Below are 23,674 nucleotides of genomic sequence, written 5' to 3'. Positions count from 1 at the left end.
TCTCTTCTTCTGAGCACATCAGACGGAAGATTGACATCAATCACATCGGACCTAACTACACACACACACACACACACACGCACACACGCACACACACGCACACGCGCACGCACATGCACACATATATTATAGATACATACACACGACACACATATAAATGTATAGATACAAACACATATAGGCTTATACAAATATATATATATATATATATATATATATATATAAATAGAAATACACACATGTAAAACAGGCGTTGTGTCGGCGTAAGGCGATATTGACCGCCGCACGTAAGTTACGCCTGCACACCTGCACTCACACTCTCACTCAGAGCTCTCACTCTATATATGAGAGTGTGGTGTGTCTCGGGCAGTATCCGCAAGCAGGTGACACAAAACGTTCAAGATGACGGAGACAGCAACAATACTTGCTCCTGGCAAGGAAAAAAATTTATTACCAACAGCAGCTTCGGATTTATCTGCACTTTTCTCCCATCGTTCATTTATCTTAATGTCTTCTTCACTGTAATCATGTTCCCATCTTTATCAATGATGTCGATGGTTTGAAATTGTCCCACCTCGCTCCATCTTTTTTACACACATACATCTATCGATATCTATCTGTGTGTGTGTGTGTGTGTGTGTGTGTGAGTGTGTGAGTGTGATTTGTGTGTGTATGAGTGTGTGTGTGTGTGTATGTATATATGTATGTACCTTTATTAGTATGTGTGTATGTGTTTGAAACACTGTCTCACTCTTTCTCTTTCTAATGGTGTGTTAAATGGTTTAGTATACATGTACTTTAAGTTCATCGTCTCATAGACTGTCAATCCTTTTGTGTGTAAGAGATAAAGAATTACGTGTATATATCAATATATATATTACATATATATTTCATAGATTCGTGTGTATATGAGCTCCATGTGAGATTCGAAATAGACATCTAGATAGACACAGACGTACACTCATGCATATTTAAATGTGTGTGTACATATAAAAATTTGTAAACCACCGGACTTTATATCTATATATATATATCTAAATATATATATATATATATAATTATATACACGTACACATAGTGACTACACAAATATTGTCTGTGAATACCATATTTTTAATCTTTTATTTAAATCAGTTGAGTGTAAAACAATAGCATACCAGACGACATTTGATGGCAAAACAGAAGATAAAAAGAAAGCGAAAGAGGAAAAAAAAAAGAAAAAGGAACAGGGCCAAGGGCTTCGTTATCGATGAGGAATTTCAACGAATTATTCCTTTAAAGACCTAGGAGAAATATTTCAGTGATTTCGGAGGAGAAAAATAATCAAGTAAGCAATTTAATTTGGAAACGATTTAAAGGGAACAGATTAAAGTAAAGCGTGAGTGCGTGCGTGAGTGAGTGAGTGTGTGTGTGTATATATATATATATATATATACATATATATATATATATATATATATATAAGTAGATCGGGTGGTATAGAATAAATATATATATATATATATATATATATAGTTATATGTATTTATGTATGCATGGTGTAAAATAGACAGAAGCATAGTGAATGTGAAAGTAGAGAAACCAAGTTAACGATAGAGATAACTATATATATATATATACATATACACATACAAATATATAAGGGTTGTGAGTGAACTTAGAAAGAGAAAGAGCGAGAGCAAGCCACACACACGCACATACACCATCACACATAAAACTACATATATAAACACACCGACACACACAGAGACGTATATATTTACACAAATATACATGCACACATAAAGGCACACATCTTTATATGTATATGTATATACATATACACATATATGGTTACACGAGCAAATACTCACACCTCAGAGAGAGAAAGAAAGAGTAAGATTGTGAGATATAGACAAAAAATACAAAGCGCCCCACGAGCAGGGGTAAACATTAGGTGTCTAATATGGGAAACGAAACCAGCCAGCCTGCGTCGAATGCGACTACCCCAGCATCGGAAGGTCACTCGGTGTACTCTTTCGGATCGGTCCGTCGATCGTCGGCGGCGTCGAGCCAACACTCATCCCCTGTCGAACCCCCTCAACCGGATCTTAGTCACCTGACAGAGGACGAGATCGCTCAGATTCGATCCGTCATCGACAGAGCCAAACAAATACAAATGGACGAGACCACACGAGTCAGGTAAGTGGATCTTCACTCTATTTTCTGCCACTCTGTTCATCTACCTACCTATCTATCTATCTCTATCTATCTATCTCTATCTATCTATCTCTATCTATATATCTATCTATCTACCTATCCATCTATCTATCTATCTATCTTCCTGTATGCCTATTTACCCATTTATCTATCTATCTACCTGTATAACAATATATCTATCTAGTTACATATCCACCCATCCATGCTTCCATCCATCCATTCATCTATCTACCTATCTATCTATCTTTCCATTTCTCTCTCTCTCTCTCTCTCTCTCTCTCTATCTGTGTATATATATATATATATATATATATATATTCAGTCGTTGATAGTGTGTGGGAGAACGCATTGCATTGCTCCATTTACCAATTCCATAAACATCACCACATCACGTCCGTCTCTACCTGCCAATTTCTTCACAGAATCTTAACCTCATTAACAAATCTTCATTAACACTTATTATAATTGCCGCTTTGACATCTGCAGGAGAAGCAGCTGCTGCTACTCCTGCTGCTACAACTACCGTCACCCTCACTAATGTTACTACTTCCACCACCACCACCACCACCACTATAACACCACCATTATCACCACACCAACTCTACTACTACTACTAATACTTCTACTACTACTACGACTACTACTACCACCACCACCACCACAATCACCACCTTCACCACCATTATCACCACACCAACTCTACTACTACTACTACTACTACTACTACTGGTAGTAGTAGTAGTAGTAGTATTCCTATACTCAGTGTTGTTACCTGTAGGGAGAGGCATTTGAAACTGCCACCTTCACGTTTGCACATTTATATCAGCCGTGGAATAAGTCGAACATCGAATGGGCGGAGGTTTATACACACAACAATTAATATACTTATATTCACAGACACACACATATCTATATACACTACTCACACATGTGTATGTATATATACACAAAATTGAAGTAAAAATTCTGATATACATACTTATTATTTATGCGTATACAGACATATAAGTATGTTAATTGTGTCTAGGCATACACACACATAATCACATATACGTTCATATATATTTTTACATGTATGCATGCATGTATATTTATGTGTGTGTGTGTGTGTGTGTGTGTACACTCATACATACATGCATGCACACACATATATATATATATGTATATATATATGCACACATATATGTATGTATATATATGCTTGTGTGTATGTATATATATAAATATATATATATATATTATACACACACACACACGCATATACACACACACACACACATATATATGCATATATATATATATATATGTGTGTGTGTGTGTGTGTGCATATATATGCACACACATCTTCACTGCTTTAACGTTCCCTTTTCCATGCTTGCATGGGTCAGATGGAATTTGTTGAAGCAGATTTTCTACGGCTGGATGCCCTTCCTGTCACTGACCCTTGCCTGCTTCTGAACAAGGTAATATCTTCTCCCCATGGTCAGATGTGCTCTTTCCAGAAGACTGGAAAAGGACAGCCTTGCTTGTAAAACGATGATTCTCATTTACAAACATCACATGATGTCTAGACATGGATAGACACGAACACGCACACATACACACACATATATATGTACATATACATACACACATAGATATGTATATATATGTATACACACACACACACATTCTTTTATTCTTTTATATGTAGCAGTCATTTGACTGCAGCCATGCTGGAGCATCACCTTGAAGGATGTTAGTGGAACAAATCGACCCCAGGATTTATTTTTTAAGCCTAGTACTTATTCCATTGGTCTGTTTTGCTGAACTGCTAGGTAACAGGGACATGGGCTCATTAACGTCAGTTGTTGAGCGGCCATGGGGCGGTTATAAACACAGACATAAAGGCACACACACATAGATATGCACATATATATGACGGGCTTCTTTCAGTTTCCATCTACCCAGTCCACTCAAAGGCTTTGGTTGGCCCATGGCTATGGTAGAAGACACACGCCCAAGGTGCCATGCAGTGGGACTGTGCCCGGAACCATGTGGTTGGGAAGCATGCTTCTTACCACATGGCCATGCCTGTGCATGTGTATAAATATATGTGTGTGTGTGTGTGTGTTATGAATGATGGGCTTTTGTTTCCATCTACTAAAACATACACACAGGGTACCATACAATAGAATTGAACCCAAGAACACATGGTTACGAAGTGAAGTTGTTAATCAAAAAGTCACACTTGCACCTATACATATGTCATCATCATCATCAGCATTGTTTTAATGTCCACTTTTCCATGCTGGCATGGATCAAATTTATTGATGCAGCTTGTCTTTGGCTGGATGCTTTTCCTGTCACCAACCCTTGTTTCCAAGCAACGCAATATTTTCCCACGACCAGGCAATGTTTGCAGTGAATGTTGGAAATCAATGTCAAGCATTTACAACAATCATGTGATATCAAGACAAGGTGAAGCAAAGGCACACATGCTCACACTCACATACATACATACATACACACACACACATACATACATACATGAGGATATAGTAAATGACATTTGCCCATGGTGCCATGCAGTGGGACAGAACCTTGGCCCATGAGGTTGGGAAGAAAACATCAGCCAAATGGTTAAGTTGCTACCTTCTTCACAATCCCAATGATTAGGTTTGATTTTCCTTTCATTGCTCTGTCACTGAGTCAAGCAGATACTTTCCTGGAAGTCTTTAATTAACTTGAAGATTTTGTCATTCATTGAATCAAACAACTGAATATTGGTTGTCGAAATCAATAAATATTATATATATAATGAGTATTATATATACAATTGTTATATAAGATGAGTCGATGTCAGTGTTACCTGACTGGCTCCCCATGCCAGTGGCACGTAAAAAACACCATCTGAATGTGGTTAATGTCAGTGCTACCTGACTGGCTCCTGTGCTGGTGGCACGTAAAAAAGCACCCACTACACTCTCGGAGTGGTTGGTGTTAGGAAGGGCATCCAGCTGTAGAAACCTTGCTAGATCAGATTGGAGCCTGGTGCAGCCTTCTGGCTTGCTAGTCCCCAGTCAAACAGTCCAATGCATACCAGCATGGAAAGCAGACATTAAACGATGATGATGGTGATGATAATGATGATGATGATAACAATGATATTAAACAAATTGTTAAAAACCTACAGTATGCAAATTAGTAGCTCCAGTTCTCTGAAGTTACTGGATTTGTTGCATATATAGACAGATTAGCTGCTTATTTCTCTAGGATTAGGCTAGTGAGGTAAACACCACTGATAAGACCCCAATAAGGTCTGAAAATCAACTAAGGTTGTTCATCTTTTTTTTTTTTCTATGAAGAAATAGTTAAATTTTCTATGTTTGCATATCTATCATGTATGTTTGTGATCAATATATATATATATATATATATATATATATATATACATATATATATATATATATATATATAGAGAGAGAGAGAGAGAGAGAGAGAGAGAGAGAGAGGTCTTATTAATTTATAAGTATATATTAATTTACATAAACTTTAATATATTAATCAATTTATATATGTATACATATGATCTATTAATGTGTGTATAACATGTGTCCATACATACACACACAACTATATTTATTTATATCAATATGATATCTATATAACCACAGGTGTAGGTGTGTCATAAAAATTATTTTCCAAAAGACATCACTGCAGGTTCAGTCCCACTGCATGGTAACTTGGGGAAGTGTTCTCTAGTATAGTCTTGGGTCAACCAAAACTTTTTGAGTGGATTTGTCAACAGAAATTGGAAGAAGCCCATTGTGTGTGTCTGTATATATATATATATATATATATATATATATATATATATGTATGTATGTGTGTGTGTGTGTGTATGTATGTGTATATATATATATATATATATATATATATATATATATATACATAAATACATACACATGTACCCATATGTGGGTGTGTATGTTACTGTCTCCTTGTGATGACATTGCATGATAGTTGTGTCACCAATCTGCTGTAAAAACATGTCTGGTCATGGGGAAATATCACTGTGTTTGGTTAATAGAAGGGTTAACAGTCAGTGCCTAACGTATGGTCAGTACAATTCTGAGGCAGTAGTTTATGAAGCAGAGGTTGTGTCCAATACATGGAAATATGTTGGAGCAATGGAGGGTACCTTTAAACAACAGGTCCTTTTTAAGATCCCAGAGAGGCGCACTGTTACAACATTAACAGCTATATATATGGCGATTAAAAGAAGAGGGGATGCCATACAAAATTAACTGGGGGCTGGTGGAATAATCTAGGTCATACCTCAATGGGAGCAACACAGTGCAAACTTTGCTTGACCGAGAGGACAATAATTGTAATAGATTCATGTGATCCAGGTGCCTTGAATTCAAAAAGTGAAGATTTAGCTGATGGTCTCATATCTTCAGAGCCAAAATCCCAGTCCATCTGTGACACACTGACCACTGGAAAAGTGACATACCTGTTGGAGTATACAAGAATATTAAGGAACTATCACACCCTCTGTTTTTTATGTTTGGGGCATACATACACAGGTGTACATGGATGTAAGCATATAAACACACACAAATATTCTGCAATTCATGCACAAGTACCCAGATTTTCTCCTAAAAATGCTCCTGATTAAAAAATGTTTAATGTAGAAGAAAACATTCATATATGTATGTGCATATATATACATACATACATACATACATATATATATATATATATATATATATATATATATATAAATTAATAGATAGATAGATAGATTGATTGATTGTTTGATGGATTGGTTGATAGATAGATAGATAGATTAAGACAAATAGAGACAGATGCTTTAATAGATAGATATGTGTGTGTGTGTGTATATATATATATATATATATATATATATATATGTACACACACACACGCACATATCTACACATATTGTTTACTACTTCACTGGATCCGCTATATATTAGCCTTGTAGGATTTAAAATTTTCATCTCATCATTAATTATGTTTAAAGTTGCCTGAAGGCATTCATTTGAATCGGCTTGAAACTCCACTTACAAATCTATGAACATTTAAATTCACATTTAACACACAGACATACAAACACATATATGTATATATGTATATGTATATCTATATATATATAGTTTAAAAATATAGCAAAATAAAATAAAATACGAAAACAGGTTAAAGAGCAACAAACAAACAAGGTGTATTAATTCGACACTGAGGAAAAATAGAATGTATACACACACACACACACACACACACACACACACACACACACACACACACACACACATATATATATATAAATATATATATGTATGTATGTATATATATGTCTTTATTTATCTATCTATCTATCTATTTATCTACCCTATATGTGTGTGTGTATATATATATATATATATATATATATATATATATATATATACAGAGAGAGTGAGAGAAAGAGAGATATGTATATATGTATGTATCTGTCTATCTATCTATCTATCTATCTATCCTTCTATCATCTCTCTCTCTCTCTCTCTGTATATATATATATATATATATATATATATATACACATATACAAATGTATATACATGCATACTTTTATGTGTGTGTGTGTGTGTGCATGTATGTTATTCTACATAAAGAATATAATGAAATGGTTTAGAGATTTAATAATTATAATTATTTCAGTTCAATCAGAATTTAATAATAGCAATTATTCTTAACTAGAGTTTACATTAATTAATTATAATGAGATTAATGTAGCTTAAGTGTAAATGTATTACAATGTACGATATTGTACAGAGTAGATGTTGGATACACCTTGCCTGGCAGGGTGGTCACAAATGGAATGGTCATCTTGCTCAAGGTTTGGTTGGAGGACATACACACATACATACATACATATATAACTGATACATACATATGTATCATCATCATCATCATCATCACATATGTATGTGTGTGTATAATTTTCTCCTCTCTATCTATCTATCTATACACACACACATACATACATACACACCTATATTTCTACTTATGAATCTATTTAGCTATCTACAAAGTTGTCTTTGCATCGTATCGCTCCGTAAGTCTCTCTCTCTCTCTCTCTCCCTCCCCTCTCTCTCTTTCTTTCTCTCCCCCTCTCTCTCTTCCTTTCAATCCATTCTCTCTTTCTCTATTTATCCATCTATCTATTTATCAATGTGTGTGTATGTGTATGAACTCACCCATGCACATGCATACATGCCATTGTGTATTGCTGCATGTTGGCATATGTAATTATCCGTATATAAAAGTATGTGTGTGTGTTTGTGAGTGTGTGTATGTGTGGGTGTGTATAAGTATTTATATACTTCTATACAATAATGTTTACACACACAAATAATTGAAGTGTTCCAATTACACTTGGCTGAGTAGTGGTGGGTTGGATAAGTTTGTAAAGTTAGGAGAGACCCTCTTGGCAGCAGTCCAAGATGATCAGCTACAATTTGGCAGGGGCAATATCTTACACAAAGGCATCTTTCCCTCATATAGTCAGCATTTTATAGTAGATGATGGGGAAGGCCCTGTTCTTGGTGTTGCTGGCACCATTCTTTAATTTTCCTGCTGCAAGTAAATCACTTGGCACCTTTAAGGTTTTTTATGTACTTTGGTTGTATGAAAGAGCTTATTGCTCATATGTTTAGTTATCTCGGATGGATCAGGGCTGGGGAGAGCAGATTTACTGCCAAAAGTGCAGAGGATTGACACGAGCAGCAGAACATTGAGGAAAATGTCGTGCAGTGTTTATTCCCGCATTCTACATTCTGAGTTCAAATCCTGCCTGAGTCAGTTTTGCTCTCGATCTCTTCAAGGTCGATAAAGCAAATCAATAGCCTTGTATTAGGATTGATTTAATCAACTAACCTCCCCCCCTCCTCAGTATTTCTTGTCTTGTATAAAAGGTGGTAAACTTACACAATCATTAGCACATCAGGCAAAATGCTTTGCATCATTTTGCCCATCTTAATGCGGCGAGCTGGCTAAATCGTTAGCACACCGGGCAAAATGCTTAGCGGTATTTTGTCTGTCTTTACATTCAGAGTTCAAATTCCACCAAGGTCGACTTTTCCTTTCATCCTTTTGGGGGTCAATAAATTAAGTACCAGTTATACACTGGGGTCGATGTAATCGATTTGTCCCCTCCCCAACAATTTCAGATATTGGTAGTAGTTGCTAGTGGTGGTGTTAGTGATAGTGATGATGGTTGTGCTAGTGGTATTGGTGGTAGTTGTGGTTGTATTACTAGTAGTGGCAGTTTAGTCCAGGTGATAGCTGTGACAGTAGTAGTAGTAGTAGTAGTAAATGTAGGTGTAGTGTTGGTGGTGGCGGTAGTGGTAGCAGGTGATGTACTTCAGCACAAGCTGTACGTAATGTTTTTCCGATAAATATTAATAAATCTTTTATAGATATTAAAACCACCACCACTCATCATCATCATCATCATCATCATCACCACCATCATCGTAAACATCACTACCTTTCATAATCATCATTGTCATCATCGTCATCATCATCATAATCATCATCGCCATCATCATCATAATCATCATCATCATTATCATAATCATCATCATCGTCATCATCATCATCAAAATCATCATCATCAAAATCATCATCGTCATCATCATCAACATCGTCATCATTATCATCATCATCATCACCACCACCATCATAAGCATCACTACCTTTCATAATCATCATCATCATTGTCGTTGCTGTCATCATCACTGTCACCACCACCACCACCACCACCACCACCATCATCATTATCATTGTTTTAACCTGCCTGCTTCTGTTTTTCCTTTTTCCTCCTTTCTGCCTTGGGTTACATCCTTGTTCTTCCATACATAACGTTGCCCCTTGGTCTCATTCTGTGATCCACTTGTTCTGTGGGGGCCACACTGTCGTGAGTTCTAATCCCATCCCTTTCCCTGCAGCCCATGTCCTTCTCAGTCTCTCCCCTCACACGGCTCCTTCAACCTCCACTGCCCCTCCTCAGCATTCTTCCCACCATCGTGCATTCTCCGTGCGCTGTAATTATCTTCTGCACTCATCATCATGTATGTTAATATAACAGCCTAATTAGAGAGAGAGAGAGAGAGAGAGAAAGAGAGAGAGGGGGGAGAGAAAGAGAGAGAGAGAGCAGGGAAGGGAGCAAGGGAGAGTGAGACAAATAGAGAGAAAGAAAGAGAGAGAGAAAGAAAGAGAGAGAGAGAGCAAGGGAGGGAACAAGAAAGAGTGAGACAAATAGAGAGAGAGAGAGAGGGAAAGAGAGACACACACACAAACACACACACACACACAGAGGAAGAAAATGAGAGAGAGAGAGAGAGACAGACAGACAGACAGACAGAAAGAAATGAAAATGGTTGTTGATGTTGTTTTGTCATTTCTGATTTGGCAGACTCCTGGTTAAAGGCTTTCCAATGATGACCACCCCATCTTTTATTCAAACATAGATTGAATAAAATCATTATCTTTTATGTAAACGTGTCCTTCCATATTTTTAAGCTGGATGTGATTTAAGGGATTTCTGGCAGCTATTTCTAGCAGATCACACACCATCAGGAACCTGCTTCGTTTACTCTCTCTCTTTTCAAGGTTAATTAAATAAGCACCAATTAAATGCTGAGGGTTAATTATGCTATCTTAAATTGACATTCCTTTGAGTAAATTGATGGTCTTGTAATCACAGAGGGAGGGACAATGCCCATAGCTTTTTGTACATGCTCTGAACCTGGTGGATAGCAACGGTGACTGTCCTGCTGGTTGGAGGGCTTTGAGTTGTCTTTTATCTTTTATTTCTTTCAGTCATTGGACTACGACCATGCTGGGGCACCACCCTGATGGGTTTAGTCAAACAAATTGACCTTGGTACTTAACTTTTAGGGTCAAGAGCTGGTGTTTTACCATTCTCTTTTGGTGAACTGGGGATATAAACAAACCATCAGCAGTTGTCAAGTGGTGATGAGGAACAAGCATAAAGACACACAGACACACATGCACACACACACAAATAACAAACACACACACATGCCAAGTCCTTTCCAACCAGGACATCATCCCTCTGGAATTTCCTTCCTTCGCATCACTTTCCTGCAAGAATTGACTTGCAACAGTTTCAATCAATGTTCTTTGACCATTTTTTAACCTAAAGATCATTTTGATTCTTATTTTACTCTTGTGGCCCCCTCTTATAAGATATATGATAGAGAAACAATTCTTAACCCTTTTGATACCAACCCGGCTGAAACCACTTCTGGCTCTGTAGTTCAAATGTCTTGTTTTCATAAGTTTTGAATTAAAATCTTCCACCAAACCTTCGTCACAACTTATGCTCCTAACCCTAGCTTAATGATAACTAAGTTGTTTTACTAAATTCTTTGTTATATCTAAAATTAATTGAAAGAAACACAGAACATCTCAAAATAAGTATGGTTACGAAAGTGTTAAGGGTTTTGTGCCCGTCAGTTGAGAACCATTGGTCTAAATGGAACATTAATGGTCCCAACTTGAGAGGCTTTGCAAATGCTATAGGCACTGCTCCCTTCCTCTAAGGATCTCCCATGTTAAAAAAAAAGAACAAACCCCAAAACTTTGCATTCATGTACTTTTGGGTTCAGTCCCACTGCAAGGCACCTTGGGCATATAAGGAAAAGGTAGGATGATCACAGTCAGAATGTCTTTCATCATGGGCATGGTGGATCAACGCTGTTCCCCGCCACACACCAAAAGCTAAATGACAACAACAACAACAACAACCATAGGTGGTTAGGGATTGGTGAGGTGGAGGTGTGTGTGCTATAACAACAAGTTAAAGTGTTACATGTTTGAGATAATTGGTTTGTTGGGTGGCTAGACAGGTGGCTAGCTGAATAGTGAGCTGGGTGGCTGGGTAATGAGCTGGGTGGCTGAGTGGTGAGCTGGGTGGCTGAGTGGTGAGCTGGGTGGTTAGGTGGTGAGCTGGGTGGGTGACCAGCTGAGCGACTGGGTGGCTGGGTGGCCATCTGAGTGACTAGGTAGTTTGCTGGGAGGCTCACCGACTAGCCGGGTGGCTAACCAGGTGGCTAGGTTGCTAGCTGAGTGGCTGGGTGGCCAGCTGGGTGGCTCAGTGGCTAACCAGATGGCTGGGTAGCTAGCTAGATTGCTGAGTGACTGGTTGGCTTAGGGGCTAACTGGGTGGCTGTGTGGAATATGAATACCGCAGCCTCTTTATCTCATCAACCATCATTCAATTATCTTTTTCAATTAATTTTTGTTTGCTATCTTATTGATTGATTTATTTATTTTTGTTGTTTTTTGTGATAGGAGCTTTACTTTGCATTTTCGATTTTCCATATCGTCAATAAAGACTACTACTACTACTACTACTACTACTACTACTACTACCACCACAACCACCACCACTACCACTACAATATCACTATAGCCACAAGCAGACCACAAAAGCACCCCACCCATCATATCAATTGTTACCACTTCCTGCATCTCAGTACTTCTACCACTACCCTGACTACGTCACCCATCACCATACTACTACATGCACTCTATCTTCACACCTCTACAATACATCCGACTATACTGTCAAAGCCATAACCACATTACTATATCCATATCCACAACCACTCATAATTAATACACCAATATAACATCTACCACTCTACTATGGTCACCACCATATTACTATAAGTACTACAACATTACTAAAGCCACTACTGCACTACTACAGCTGCTACCAACTTCACTACTGTACACTCAGCTACAATAATATTTCAGCCACCACTCCAGGCAGTGAACAGGCAGAATGGTTAGCACACCAGGTAAAGTGCTATGTGGCACTTCATCCGGCATTATGTTCTGAGTTCAAATTCTGCCAAGGTCAACTTTGCCTTTCATCCTTTCAGGGTTCATGAGGTGGTTAAAATATGGGCTTCAAATTTTGGCACAAGGCCAGCAATTTCATGTGAGGAAGCTGATTAGATCAACCCCAGTGCCCAACTGGTACTTACTTTATTGATTCTAGTGATCAATGAAGATCAACTGGAAAATCTAGTCTGAAGATCTTTTCAGCTTCACCCTTTAGGATCTAAATGAACCGTATCTGGCCAAAATATTCTGTTTTTATGTTCAGACTGGCTCGATCTGGCCTCTCATACCAACCCTACAATGCCATTCCAAAAATTAACTGGCACCTCATCAAAATCTCAAAGCTATGAGATAACGCATGATCAATTAAAACAAGGAGACTAAACAATCATTTCATTTGAGAGAGTAACATAAATGGCAAAGGGTTAAAACTACGAACAACTGGCAGAAATTTTAAAACTGGCAGTGCTACCAAAGACATTTCTGGTTCAGGGTAAATGTTACCTGCACAGCAATGCCATCAGTTTGGTTTGTCTAAGATGCTCACAAGATGCTGAAACCGTCTTGCATGTGTTCATTTAGTGTCCAAGTATTGTTGACTTGTGGAGTTTTGTTGAACAGCTGTCGTATCGGATAAATATGGTTTTTAGCTGAATCATCTTGAGAATTGCACTGCTGCCTTGCTTTGGAATGGCAAATAGTTTTTCTTTCTCTGATGGTTGTAGCAAAAGATATGGGAGGACATAACTGAAAGAACTGAGGTCATTCACTTTCGTCTCATGCCTAGTTTTTATTATTTATGTTATTTTTTCTTTATATTCATAAGAGAAAGTATAGGGTTGTGAGATCCCTTTAGCTCTGTCCCACCACAGTTTATTCAGTCTCCCTAGTCTGGATGCCACAAAATGCACCTAGTACATTGTTTAGAGTGGTTGGGGCTAAGAAAGGTATCCAGCCATAGAAACCAAGTCAAATGACTCGTATGTGTACCAGTCTCTGGAAGCAGCAGCCTCCGATGAGAAATGATTTCAACTGTGATGACAACCTGTCCAACCCATGCTGACGAGGGGTGCAAACATAAAATGATGGTGACGATGTTAACGATGACAATGACGGTGGTGGTGGTGATGATGATGATGATGATGATGACAATGGTGATGATGCCCATGATGAAAACAGCGATGATGATGACGATGACAATGATCATGATGATAATGATGATGATTGTTATTTTCATGTGCATTGCATTTGCGAGAGCAAGACTACCAAACGAGGATCTGAGTAACTTGGTGCAAAATTTATATAAGAAGTAACATCACAACATCAGTGTTTTTTTGCTTTTCCTCAGTTATTTCACCAATGTTTAAATCCTTTGCTAATGGTCATCGGAAATTTTGCCATAAACATTTTTGCCGCAGGAAAATTCACTGAGAAATTTTACTGCAGGAAAATTCACCGTAAAAAAGAATAAATCTGCAGCAAAATGTGCATTATTTGTGCAGCATTACTTGGAATTTTCATGTTTTTGAATGACCTCATTACATTTTTTTTTATGTTTGTCATTGAATAAAGACTTGACTATTTAATTCTTTTATAAAACTTTTTATCATTCTTTTTTTTTTTTCATTTAAAAATTTTTCTGATATGATACATTTTATTATTATCTGTACGATGAACTTGTCTTTCGGCGAATTTTCCTGTAAGGTGAAATTTCTTTCTGTGAATTTTCCTGTGGCAAATTTTCTCACTACAAAAATGTTTCTCGCAAATATTCCAGACATGTTTGCTAATATACAACAGCAAAAAGATAATCAATACTATAACATGGGTTTCCACACAGTTCCCATCTAAGAAGTGCTGTTAACAAGGCATTGGTGAACTAGAGGTTAGTATAAAAGAAACTCACCCAGGGTACTGCCCAGTAAGATTGAACCCAAAGCAAACTTCTCAACCACACAACCATACCTGTACCCACATTTAAATTTCTTCGTTTGAGTAAACTCCTCATCGACAAATTTGTTTCCTTGATCTGCCAATATAATGTCCATGAAGACAGCGGATGGTAGCAATGGTAGAACATGAGGCTGCATATCTCGTAGGATTTTCTAATGTTCTGAGTTCAAATCCTTCTGAGGTTAGTTTTGCCTTTCATTTATCTGAAGACGGGGGTGGAGGCAGCCATGTAATGAGTACCAATCATGCACTGGGGGAGGGGGGGGTCAATGAAATCAACAAAATCTCCGTCTTTCAAGATTAGTAGTGTTGTGCTAATACAGGGATTCCTTATGGCATCTGTGTCTCTGTGATGTAGAGTCGCTCACACCATTGTTGTTGTTTAAGCAAGACTATGATCAAAGGTGTTCCAACCATGCCAGCCCATCCTCGTTTGTTTTCTTCTATATCTATTTTTTGTTTTGCTTCGTCAGGCATGTTATCACTCCCTTACATGTTTACTTTTTTTATCATTTCCTTATTCCAGTCATTGGGCTATGGCCATGCAGGAGCACTGCCTTGTATGGTTAATCAAAAAAATCAATCCCAGTATTTATTTTAAGTTAGTGGTATCATGGTACAAGGTCTTCCACACAGTATCCCTAATGCTCCAATTTGCACCACCAAACCTAAATACTGTAACTGTTAATTTAGTTAATGGTAAGGAACTAACTCTCCCCACCCCCTACATTATCATCAATGTAGAAACCATTATTTGAGTCAGTGCTATGCTACAACGGGAGCGGGGGGGGGGGGGTGTTCTAACACAATACCATCAGCATGGTAACAATTGATTAAAAACTGCAATATTGAACATGAAGATCGTGTATGCATTGAATAAGAATTTGGTGGAAGTTGTTAACATGATTCCTGCAACTGTTATCTCTTTGATTATGTGGATCGTTTGAAGAAATTCCCTGATATTCAAACAAAAAGACACAGTGGTGATAGGAAATAGATCTGCTTCCTTTGGAGGCTCCGTTTGATCAGCCCCAACCAAACAGCTTAACCTGTCACTTTCTGAGGGTCATGAACACATTCAGGACTGAGGGTCAGGCATAAGCTTAAGGCTAGGACTAAGGATATGCTTTGTGTTATTAAATTTAGGGATCATTATTAGAGTTAGGAATAGGGTTAGGAATTGATATATGAGGCTTAGTTTGCAAAAATATTTGTAAGCCTATCTCTGTTGGAATTTATTCTTTTCCTCTCTCTCTCTCTCTCAGGTGGAAGGTTAATCTTAAAACATTCTGTTTCTCTCTCTCCTTGGCATTATAAACTTCTACAAACTCATAGATGTCATCTTACCATTTTTGCCGAAACAAACCAGCACCATTTTCTTCACACTTCATTTCTTTTTACTTTTTTCTGAGACAATGTGCAGATGACATACGTGATGGGAGTTCATTATGAAGAGAAAAATGTTAAAAGGTCTTAAAAGTCAACTAAATTGTTGTGCTTACAAAATATACAGGTGACCATTTGTAGGGTGTGCGTGTATGAGTAATTTGAGAGCAGACTGGTCAAGGTAATGTGGGGCTATGAATCAACCGAATGAAAATCTCAGGAAACAAATAGGGAGATCAGGATATTGTGGGATAAAATCAGAAGTAATCGAGTTTGGGTCCTATGTTACTAGCAGTAAGAAAGTCTTCCTTACAGTGAAGGGGTTAGCTTGGACTATCTGTAAGAAGCTTCACATCTGGCAATCAAGTATTTTAAAATCAACAAGGCTTGCTTTCTTCAGGTCTTGTGTAGAATGCATCGTTCTCTATGGAATGAACCTGGTTTATGAAGAAAGAGTGCCAAGATTAGGATTAGGATTCAAAACATCTCATGGAATGGAGCATAAGAGTAAAGAGGAAATCTATGGACTTCATGTTACATTTTCTGATTGCAAGCTCCTCTTTTACCAGCTCCACCATTCTACAACCATTGACATCACCGCCAGCACCACCAATTCAACCATCCATGACCAGTGACATCATCACTAGCATAATACTAGCTCAATGATGCAGAACCACTGACATCACACCTGATACCCATACCTTCCCCCCCACTCAACCATTCCATCGTCATCGACATCACTTCTAGCACCATCAATACCACGGGTGCACCAGCCATCAGCTCGACCATTCATGACCACTGATGTCATCATAACCATTTTCACCATCAAGAACCATCGATATCCCTCCCAACACCACACCACCACCTCCACCATATTTGGCCTTGACCACTGCCATCACCACTGCTATCAACGTCACTGCTATCCAACCACCACACACCTCTGCCACCACTACCACCATCATCATCATCATCATCACCGTTGTCACAATCAATGATCTTGTTACATCTAGCTCTCCCCATCTCCACCCCCTCTCCTTTGTCTTAAGCCATTTTCTCTAATATACAAATTATATCAACTTCACTGACAACATCCAAACTTTGTCTTCTTTCTTTTTCCTTCATTCTTCTATTTTTACTTCCTCAACACATATGCACACACACGCACACACACACACACATACACACACACAGGACAAAAAAGATGCAATTAACAACACGAAACGAAACAAAGCCCCCAAAATGCAAACATCTCTACAAAGGGAGAATCGCTTTCTTTGTCCTTTCAACCAAGGAGAGAAGATGATAGAGTTTTGATACAACAATTTGTTGAAAGAGAAAAAATATTCTATTCAGAAACAACACCCCCACCCCCCATCATACCTCCTCACCCCCCGCAAAAACAACAACAACAACAAAAGAACCAAAAAAATTCCATTGTTAGTTTTAATATTATTTTTTTCTTCCATATCTATCTCTCTCTTGTTTCAAGTGCAGTTTAGGTCCATATTTTTCATATCTTTTTGTTCTTGTAAATTATTGTAAGAAAAAAATAAATAAATAACCAAAAAGGTTTTCTATTCCAGTGCTGGCATTCTTTCTTTTAGATTCAATATGATCTTTGGCAACTCTTTCTTCAGTTCCTTCAGTTGTTTCTCTGCCATTGCCAATCTCTTTGACTTTACCGTTTCTTCTTCAGTTATGTTATTTAAACCAAGATGATCGACATAGTTACTCTCACTGTCCTCCTGTTTTGCATGATGCTAACGAAAAAAAAAAAAAAAAGAAAAAGAAGAAAAATAATGATGATGATGATAATAATAATAATAAAACAGAAAAAAGCAGTAAACATTCTATTATCTTCCAATATTCTGATCTTCCTGTGAGCTGAAAGATTAATAATTTCTAGGTCTTTTGAAGAAGAATAAAAATAAATAAAAATAAAATGACAGAAAAAAAAATAAGGACTATGATGATGATGATGATGATGATGATAAAATAAAAGAAATAAAATGAAATAAAATAAGAATATGGTAAAATCGAATTTGAGTTGTATGCCAAACGAAACTAATAGCCGATTCCAAAGATGACAGAGCCACATGAAGAAATCTGCGATATGATTAAAGTTGTCAGAACAAATGATTGGTCTGCTAAAAGAATTCTTTACCTTTCACAGATTTCTTAGTATTTAAACTTGAGTCTTTTTCACCGATTCCACCGTTCTGTCATGACTATAATCTATTATGACCGAAAATAGATGGCAGAATCAACCTCAATGAGATTGGCATTTTTAAAAAAAAATTTATTCTGTTTTTACTTCAATTAGATATGTCTAACCTTTTGACTTCTATTGTTTACGATGAACCAATGATGCTAGAAATAGTAGCTAAACCCCCATCAATTCATCTCCTGCTGTCCTCTATTTATTTATTGATTGATTGATTGATTTTTTTTTTGTTTGTTCAAGGCATAAGCATGACTGTGTGGTTAAAAAGCTTGCTTTGCAATGATGGTTTTGGGTTCAATCCCACTGCATGGTACCTTGGGCAAGCGTCTTCTATGCACCAGGCTGACCAATGCTTTGCAAGTGATGGATGGAAACTGTGTGGAAGCCTGTCATGATTGTGCTTGTATGTGTGTGTGTGTGCGTGTGTATCTGTGTGTGTGTTTGTCCTCTCACTGTTTTGACAACTGGTGTTGGTTTGTTTATTTACCTACAACTTAGCAGTTCTGCTAAAGAGACCAATAGAATAAATATTAGACTTCAAAAAAAAAAAAAAAAAGAGAGAGAAAAAAGAAGAAAATCCAATCTGTTTGAATAAACACAGCATGGATGCAGTGCAGAGATTGAAAGAAGAAAGAGGAAAATGTCGTCTTTGATTTACTGCTTGAATAAAAGACAGGATGATCATAGCTGGAGAGCCTTTCATTCTAATCCAGCTCAGTCATTGCTGACCTGGGGCTAAAAAGTAACAATCTTCAAACAGTTTTTTCTTCAATTAGACATCAAACGATTTTTACCTTTGTAGTTTACAAACCTGTGAGGGAGCATCTATGTGGTCATAAGATCTGCATGCTAGACATAGCAGTCAAATCTCTCAAATCTCAACTTCAACATTTTATTAAAAAAAAATTAAAAACAAAAACTTTAAAGAAAGAGGAGGGGCAGAGAAGATATATAATGAAGTCATTGTTGTTTGTTTCCCTGTAAGTTAATGGATGGCCTGGCAGTTCCATCACCAGGTTACTCCATGTTTGCCAGCTGAGTGGACTGCAGTGACGTGAAGTGAAGTGTTTTGCTCAAGAACACAATGCATCGCCCGGTCCAGGAATTGAAACAACAATCTTACAGTCATGAACCCAACACTCTAACCACTAAGCCGTGTGCCTCCACTTTGTCACACTATGTCATGCTAATTATACTTGAGAATTATGTTAAGGATACACATGTCTGTGGAGTACTCAGCCACTTTGCATGTTAATTCAATGAATGAGTCATGCAGGTGATTGAACAACTGCATACTCATCTTAAAATTGTTGGGAGAACTCATCACATAATACTACGAGTTTCTTCACAGCTTCTCTCCATCAAATTCCACTCCCTGGGGCATTTGGTCAGCCTGAAGCTATATTAGAAGACATTCAACCAAAGTACCATGCCATGGGATTGAACCCAGGACCAAAGGGTTATGAACCAGACTTCTTAAACAACTTGGCATGATTGAGGTCTTGGGACTCGAAGTGTTCATCTGACCTATTTTCCCATCTGACCTATTTTCTAGTCTCCTTTCTGATATTCTCCCCCCCCCCACCGCCACATAAAAGCCTCCACCATGAGCATTACCAACCTGTCTTTGATTCTTTGAGTCTCTCTACTCGACCATATTAATTCCGAATGTTGTCATAAACATGTGATGTATTATGTCCTGTTAAATAGTTATGTAATTCTTCATATTGGAGATGACATGCATTTCCTTGAAACATTGCAAGACTTTTCCTCTGCTTGTCTCCCCCACTTTCCCAATTCCTTCCTTCCTTCCTTCCTTCCTTTCCTTCCTTCCTTCCTTTCCCTTTTCCCAACAACCTCAATTCTGCCAAACGGCTGCCAATTGCTGACCCTCTCCCATTTTGTGTAGCCTTTCTAACCAGAAAGATGATACAAAACAAAGATTAGACATTCACACACACACACACACACACACACCACTGCATACACACACCACTGCATACACACACCACTGCACACACACACCACTACACACAAGTAAACACACGCACGCATGCACAAACAAAGGTGTACATTCTGAATCAATAGTTATGAAACGATACTGCAATATTAGCAGAGCCGACTTGTGGTGTTGGTGGCTCTTTCTGGCTGTCAATTAAAAGATAATAAACATCAAAAGATCGAGGTGAAGGCTGGAAGCAAGGAGTGGAGAGAGGAATTATCATCGAATCCAAACATAAGGAAGAAGAAACGGTAACGCCTCTCAGTCAATCATTTATTGATGATCTCCAATTGAAAATTTTCTATACTTCATCTTGTGTATTTACTCATTGATTTCGTATTTATTGTGTAATGTCTGAACGGAGGAACCAAGTTGTGAAAGGCAAAATGTTGGTTTTTATGCTGCTTTACCACCTTGATCTACACGAAATGCTTGCCAGGAATAAAATTGGTAAATCTTAAAAGTCAATGGACCAGTAATTCCTAAAGAGATATAGCCACGGAAACTTGTCAATATTGTGATATTAGAAGACATTTTGGTGCTTACCATTTCGACTATGTGATAATAAATTTATGTTTTAGACTATTAGATTGTTTTACACACACACACACACACATACACACACAAACACAATAATCATCATCATCATATATGTACACTTGCTAACAAAGTTTTACCTGTCCTTCATACTGGCATGGGTTGGATGCTTTGACAGGATCCTATAAGTCAGAGGACTTGCCATGCTCCAGCTGAGCCACATACACCCAGCATGGTCTTGCCATGTTTGTGGTAAATAGACACAGTCGGAAGTGAAGTGATGAGCTACTGAATTCTACATAACACTAGACGCAGATATATTGGTCTCTGCTGTCAGCAGTGGGAGTACTGTGTAGCTGATGAGTGTTTTCTTCATTTTTAGTGAAGTAAATTTAATCAGTTTGCTATCTTGTTGTTAATTACCATAAAGTTGGAAGCTTTCATTGGCGCCAAAGTAAAAACGCCAAAGTAAAAACGCCAAAGTAAAAACGCTTACGGTTCATATTTACAGGAAAGACATGCGAGAACACCATCACACCGTCACACCTTCCTGGTGAATTCTGTTGCCGTGTGAATGTTCTCAGCACATTTAACAAGAGGAAGAAGAACACAAAGTGGCAGAGTAGGGAATGGGTGGCAGAACAATACGTGAGGAAGTATAATGGTGTTTGATGTTATACGTGAAAGTGAAACTAGGAGACGTACATGTTTTGAGGAAATCAACGAAAATAAACAACAACAAAACAGAAAGATAGAGTGGAGGTGGGGACTAAGGTGGGGAGTAAAGTTTATCTCCAATAATTTTGAATTTGGCATTTAGCTAATCCCTTTAATGATTTTGATATGTTTTAAATAATTAATGATGCCTGGAAAATTTGTTGTATAACAAATAATTAGTTATTATTTGCCAACCTGTTTTCATTTCCTCGGTTTTGTTGCTAGAAAAATTTTCAGTTTAAAAGATTAATGAACAGAATGAAGAGAGCTGTGACTTACATAATAGCAAAGACTCGTTAGTTTGATGAAGTTAGCCTCAAAACTCATTCTCTCGTCTTCGTTCAACAGAGAAATAATCAATGACTGTATATTTTAAACTGTTTTTTTTCCCCCTTTTCTTTGCATTTCATCTACTTTCCTCTCTCTCCTCCGTCCCCCCCCCCCCACATTTTGCAATCAATCTATGTTTCTCGTGACCTGACTGCCTCATTATATATACACATACTGACAAGCGCACATATATATACTAGAGTTCATTATACACCCACAAACCCACACGGCACACAGCTTGTTATACGCCCACAAACATGTATACAGCACATGTGTAGAGCTTATGAAAATGTTAATGCAAACACAGGAGAAAGTTGCAGACATCGATTGTACCGTTCGCCACCACCACCACCGCCACCACCACCACCACCACCACTGCCACTGCTGTCGTTGCCATACACCACTGATACTAATACTACCATCGTGACCACTTACCATTGTGATGTGCTAAGCATTGTGATTGTAACTGTTCACCGTCAACACTACCACCGTGACCATGAGCTGCTGTCACTCTTAGAACCACCATTGCCACCACCACCATTGCCACCACCACCACTATCACCACCACCACCATCATTCATCCTTTTCATAACTGTCACTACTGCCCTCACCACCATCACCATCATCATCATCAATATTATCACCACCACCACCATGACCGGCATCAACCCCCACACACACACACGCACAAACACCACCACCACCACCACCAATACCACAACCACCATTGCTACCACTTAAACACTCATCATCATCACTGCTACCACCGCCAGTATCCCCACCTCCTTCACTGACCACCATCACCGTCACACCATCATCACTATCATATCCATCCCCTCCACCACCAACATCACTATCACTCTCACACTCATCACCATCATCATCATCTAACACATGACCGCCACCACTGCCACCACCACTACCACCACCACCAACACCACTGACTGGTCACTGACTTGGTAGTAAGGTTGTGAAGGAAAGTCTCTTGTTTTGTTCTTCGTCCTTTAAATCTTTGGAAAGCTTGCAGATTTTTATAATCCTCAATATCAGGATCATCTGTAGTGTATGAATTAAGGATTTACATTCTCTCCTCAAGATCCCATGTTCAGCCATACTTTGCTCCAGACAGGTCCTGTTGCTCCAATAATTATAGGTATGAAACTGAAAGTGTATCTTGGGTCCTGGATCTGCAAACTATTTATCAATGGCCCTGTATCTTCCCAACCACATTGGTGTCCAGAGGGCAGCTGATTCCCACAACAGAACATATCTTTTCTTTGTAATCCGGCAATAATATCTGGCCAGTTGTGCCTTAACCTGGTGACTGTTTCAATTTCTAAGTTTCACCAATATTCTTTCGACTGATCAGTCTCAATATTTATATATGACGTACATGT

The 23,674-nt window shown here is 38.0% G+C and overlaps 1 protein-coding gene and 1 long non-coding RNA gene across 22 annotated transcripts in view; one reads left to right on the top strand and one right to left on the bottom strand.

Moving 5' to 3' along the window:
• The first annotated feature begins 628 nt into the window (after window positions 1–628).
• Window positions 629–23,674, top strand: part of LOC106871305 (uncharacterized) — a 193,210-nt gene continuing 170,164 nt past the window's right edge. For 13 of the 21 annotated variants that reach the window (XM_089363568.1, XM_089363550.1, XM_089363547.1 and 10 more), the window contains exon 1: window positions 1,809–2,181. In XM_089363568.1, coding sequence (XP_089219694.1) covers window positions 1,946–2,181 — 236 coding nt within the window. In that variant the 5' untranslated portion in view covers window positions 1,809–1,945. Of the gene's footprint in view, window positions 2,182–23,674 lie in introns of all 21 variants that reach the window. The other 8 variants (XM_089363556.1, XM_089363567.1, XM_089363551.1 and 5 more) reach the window with 7 other exon arrangements.
• On the bottom strand, window positions 17,886–22,406 carry LOC149132438 (uncharacterized). The gene is made up of 2 exons (XR_016244434.1): window positions 22,227–22,406; window positions 17,886–18,227 (listed from the first exon to the last, which is right to left on the bottom strand). It is a non-coding gene; the product is annotated as an uncharacterized LOC149132438 (long non-coding RNA).

This window comes from Octopus bimaculoides, chromosome 15 (genome assembly GCF_046866305.1).
Source record: "Octopus bimaculoides isolate indiv1 chromosome 15, ASM4686630v1, whole genome shotgun sequence".
Lineage (NCBI taxonomy): Eukaryota > Metazoa > Mollusca > Cephalopoda > Octopoda > Octopodidae > Octopus > Octopus bimaculoides.
The sequence above is the reverse complement of the archived record's forward strand: the minus strand, read 5'-3'. Positions and strand labels throughout refer to the sequence as shown.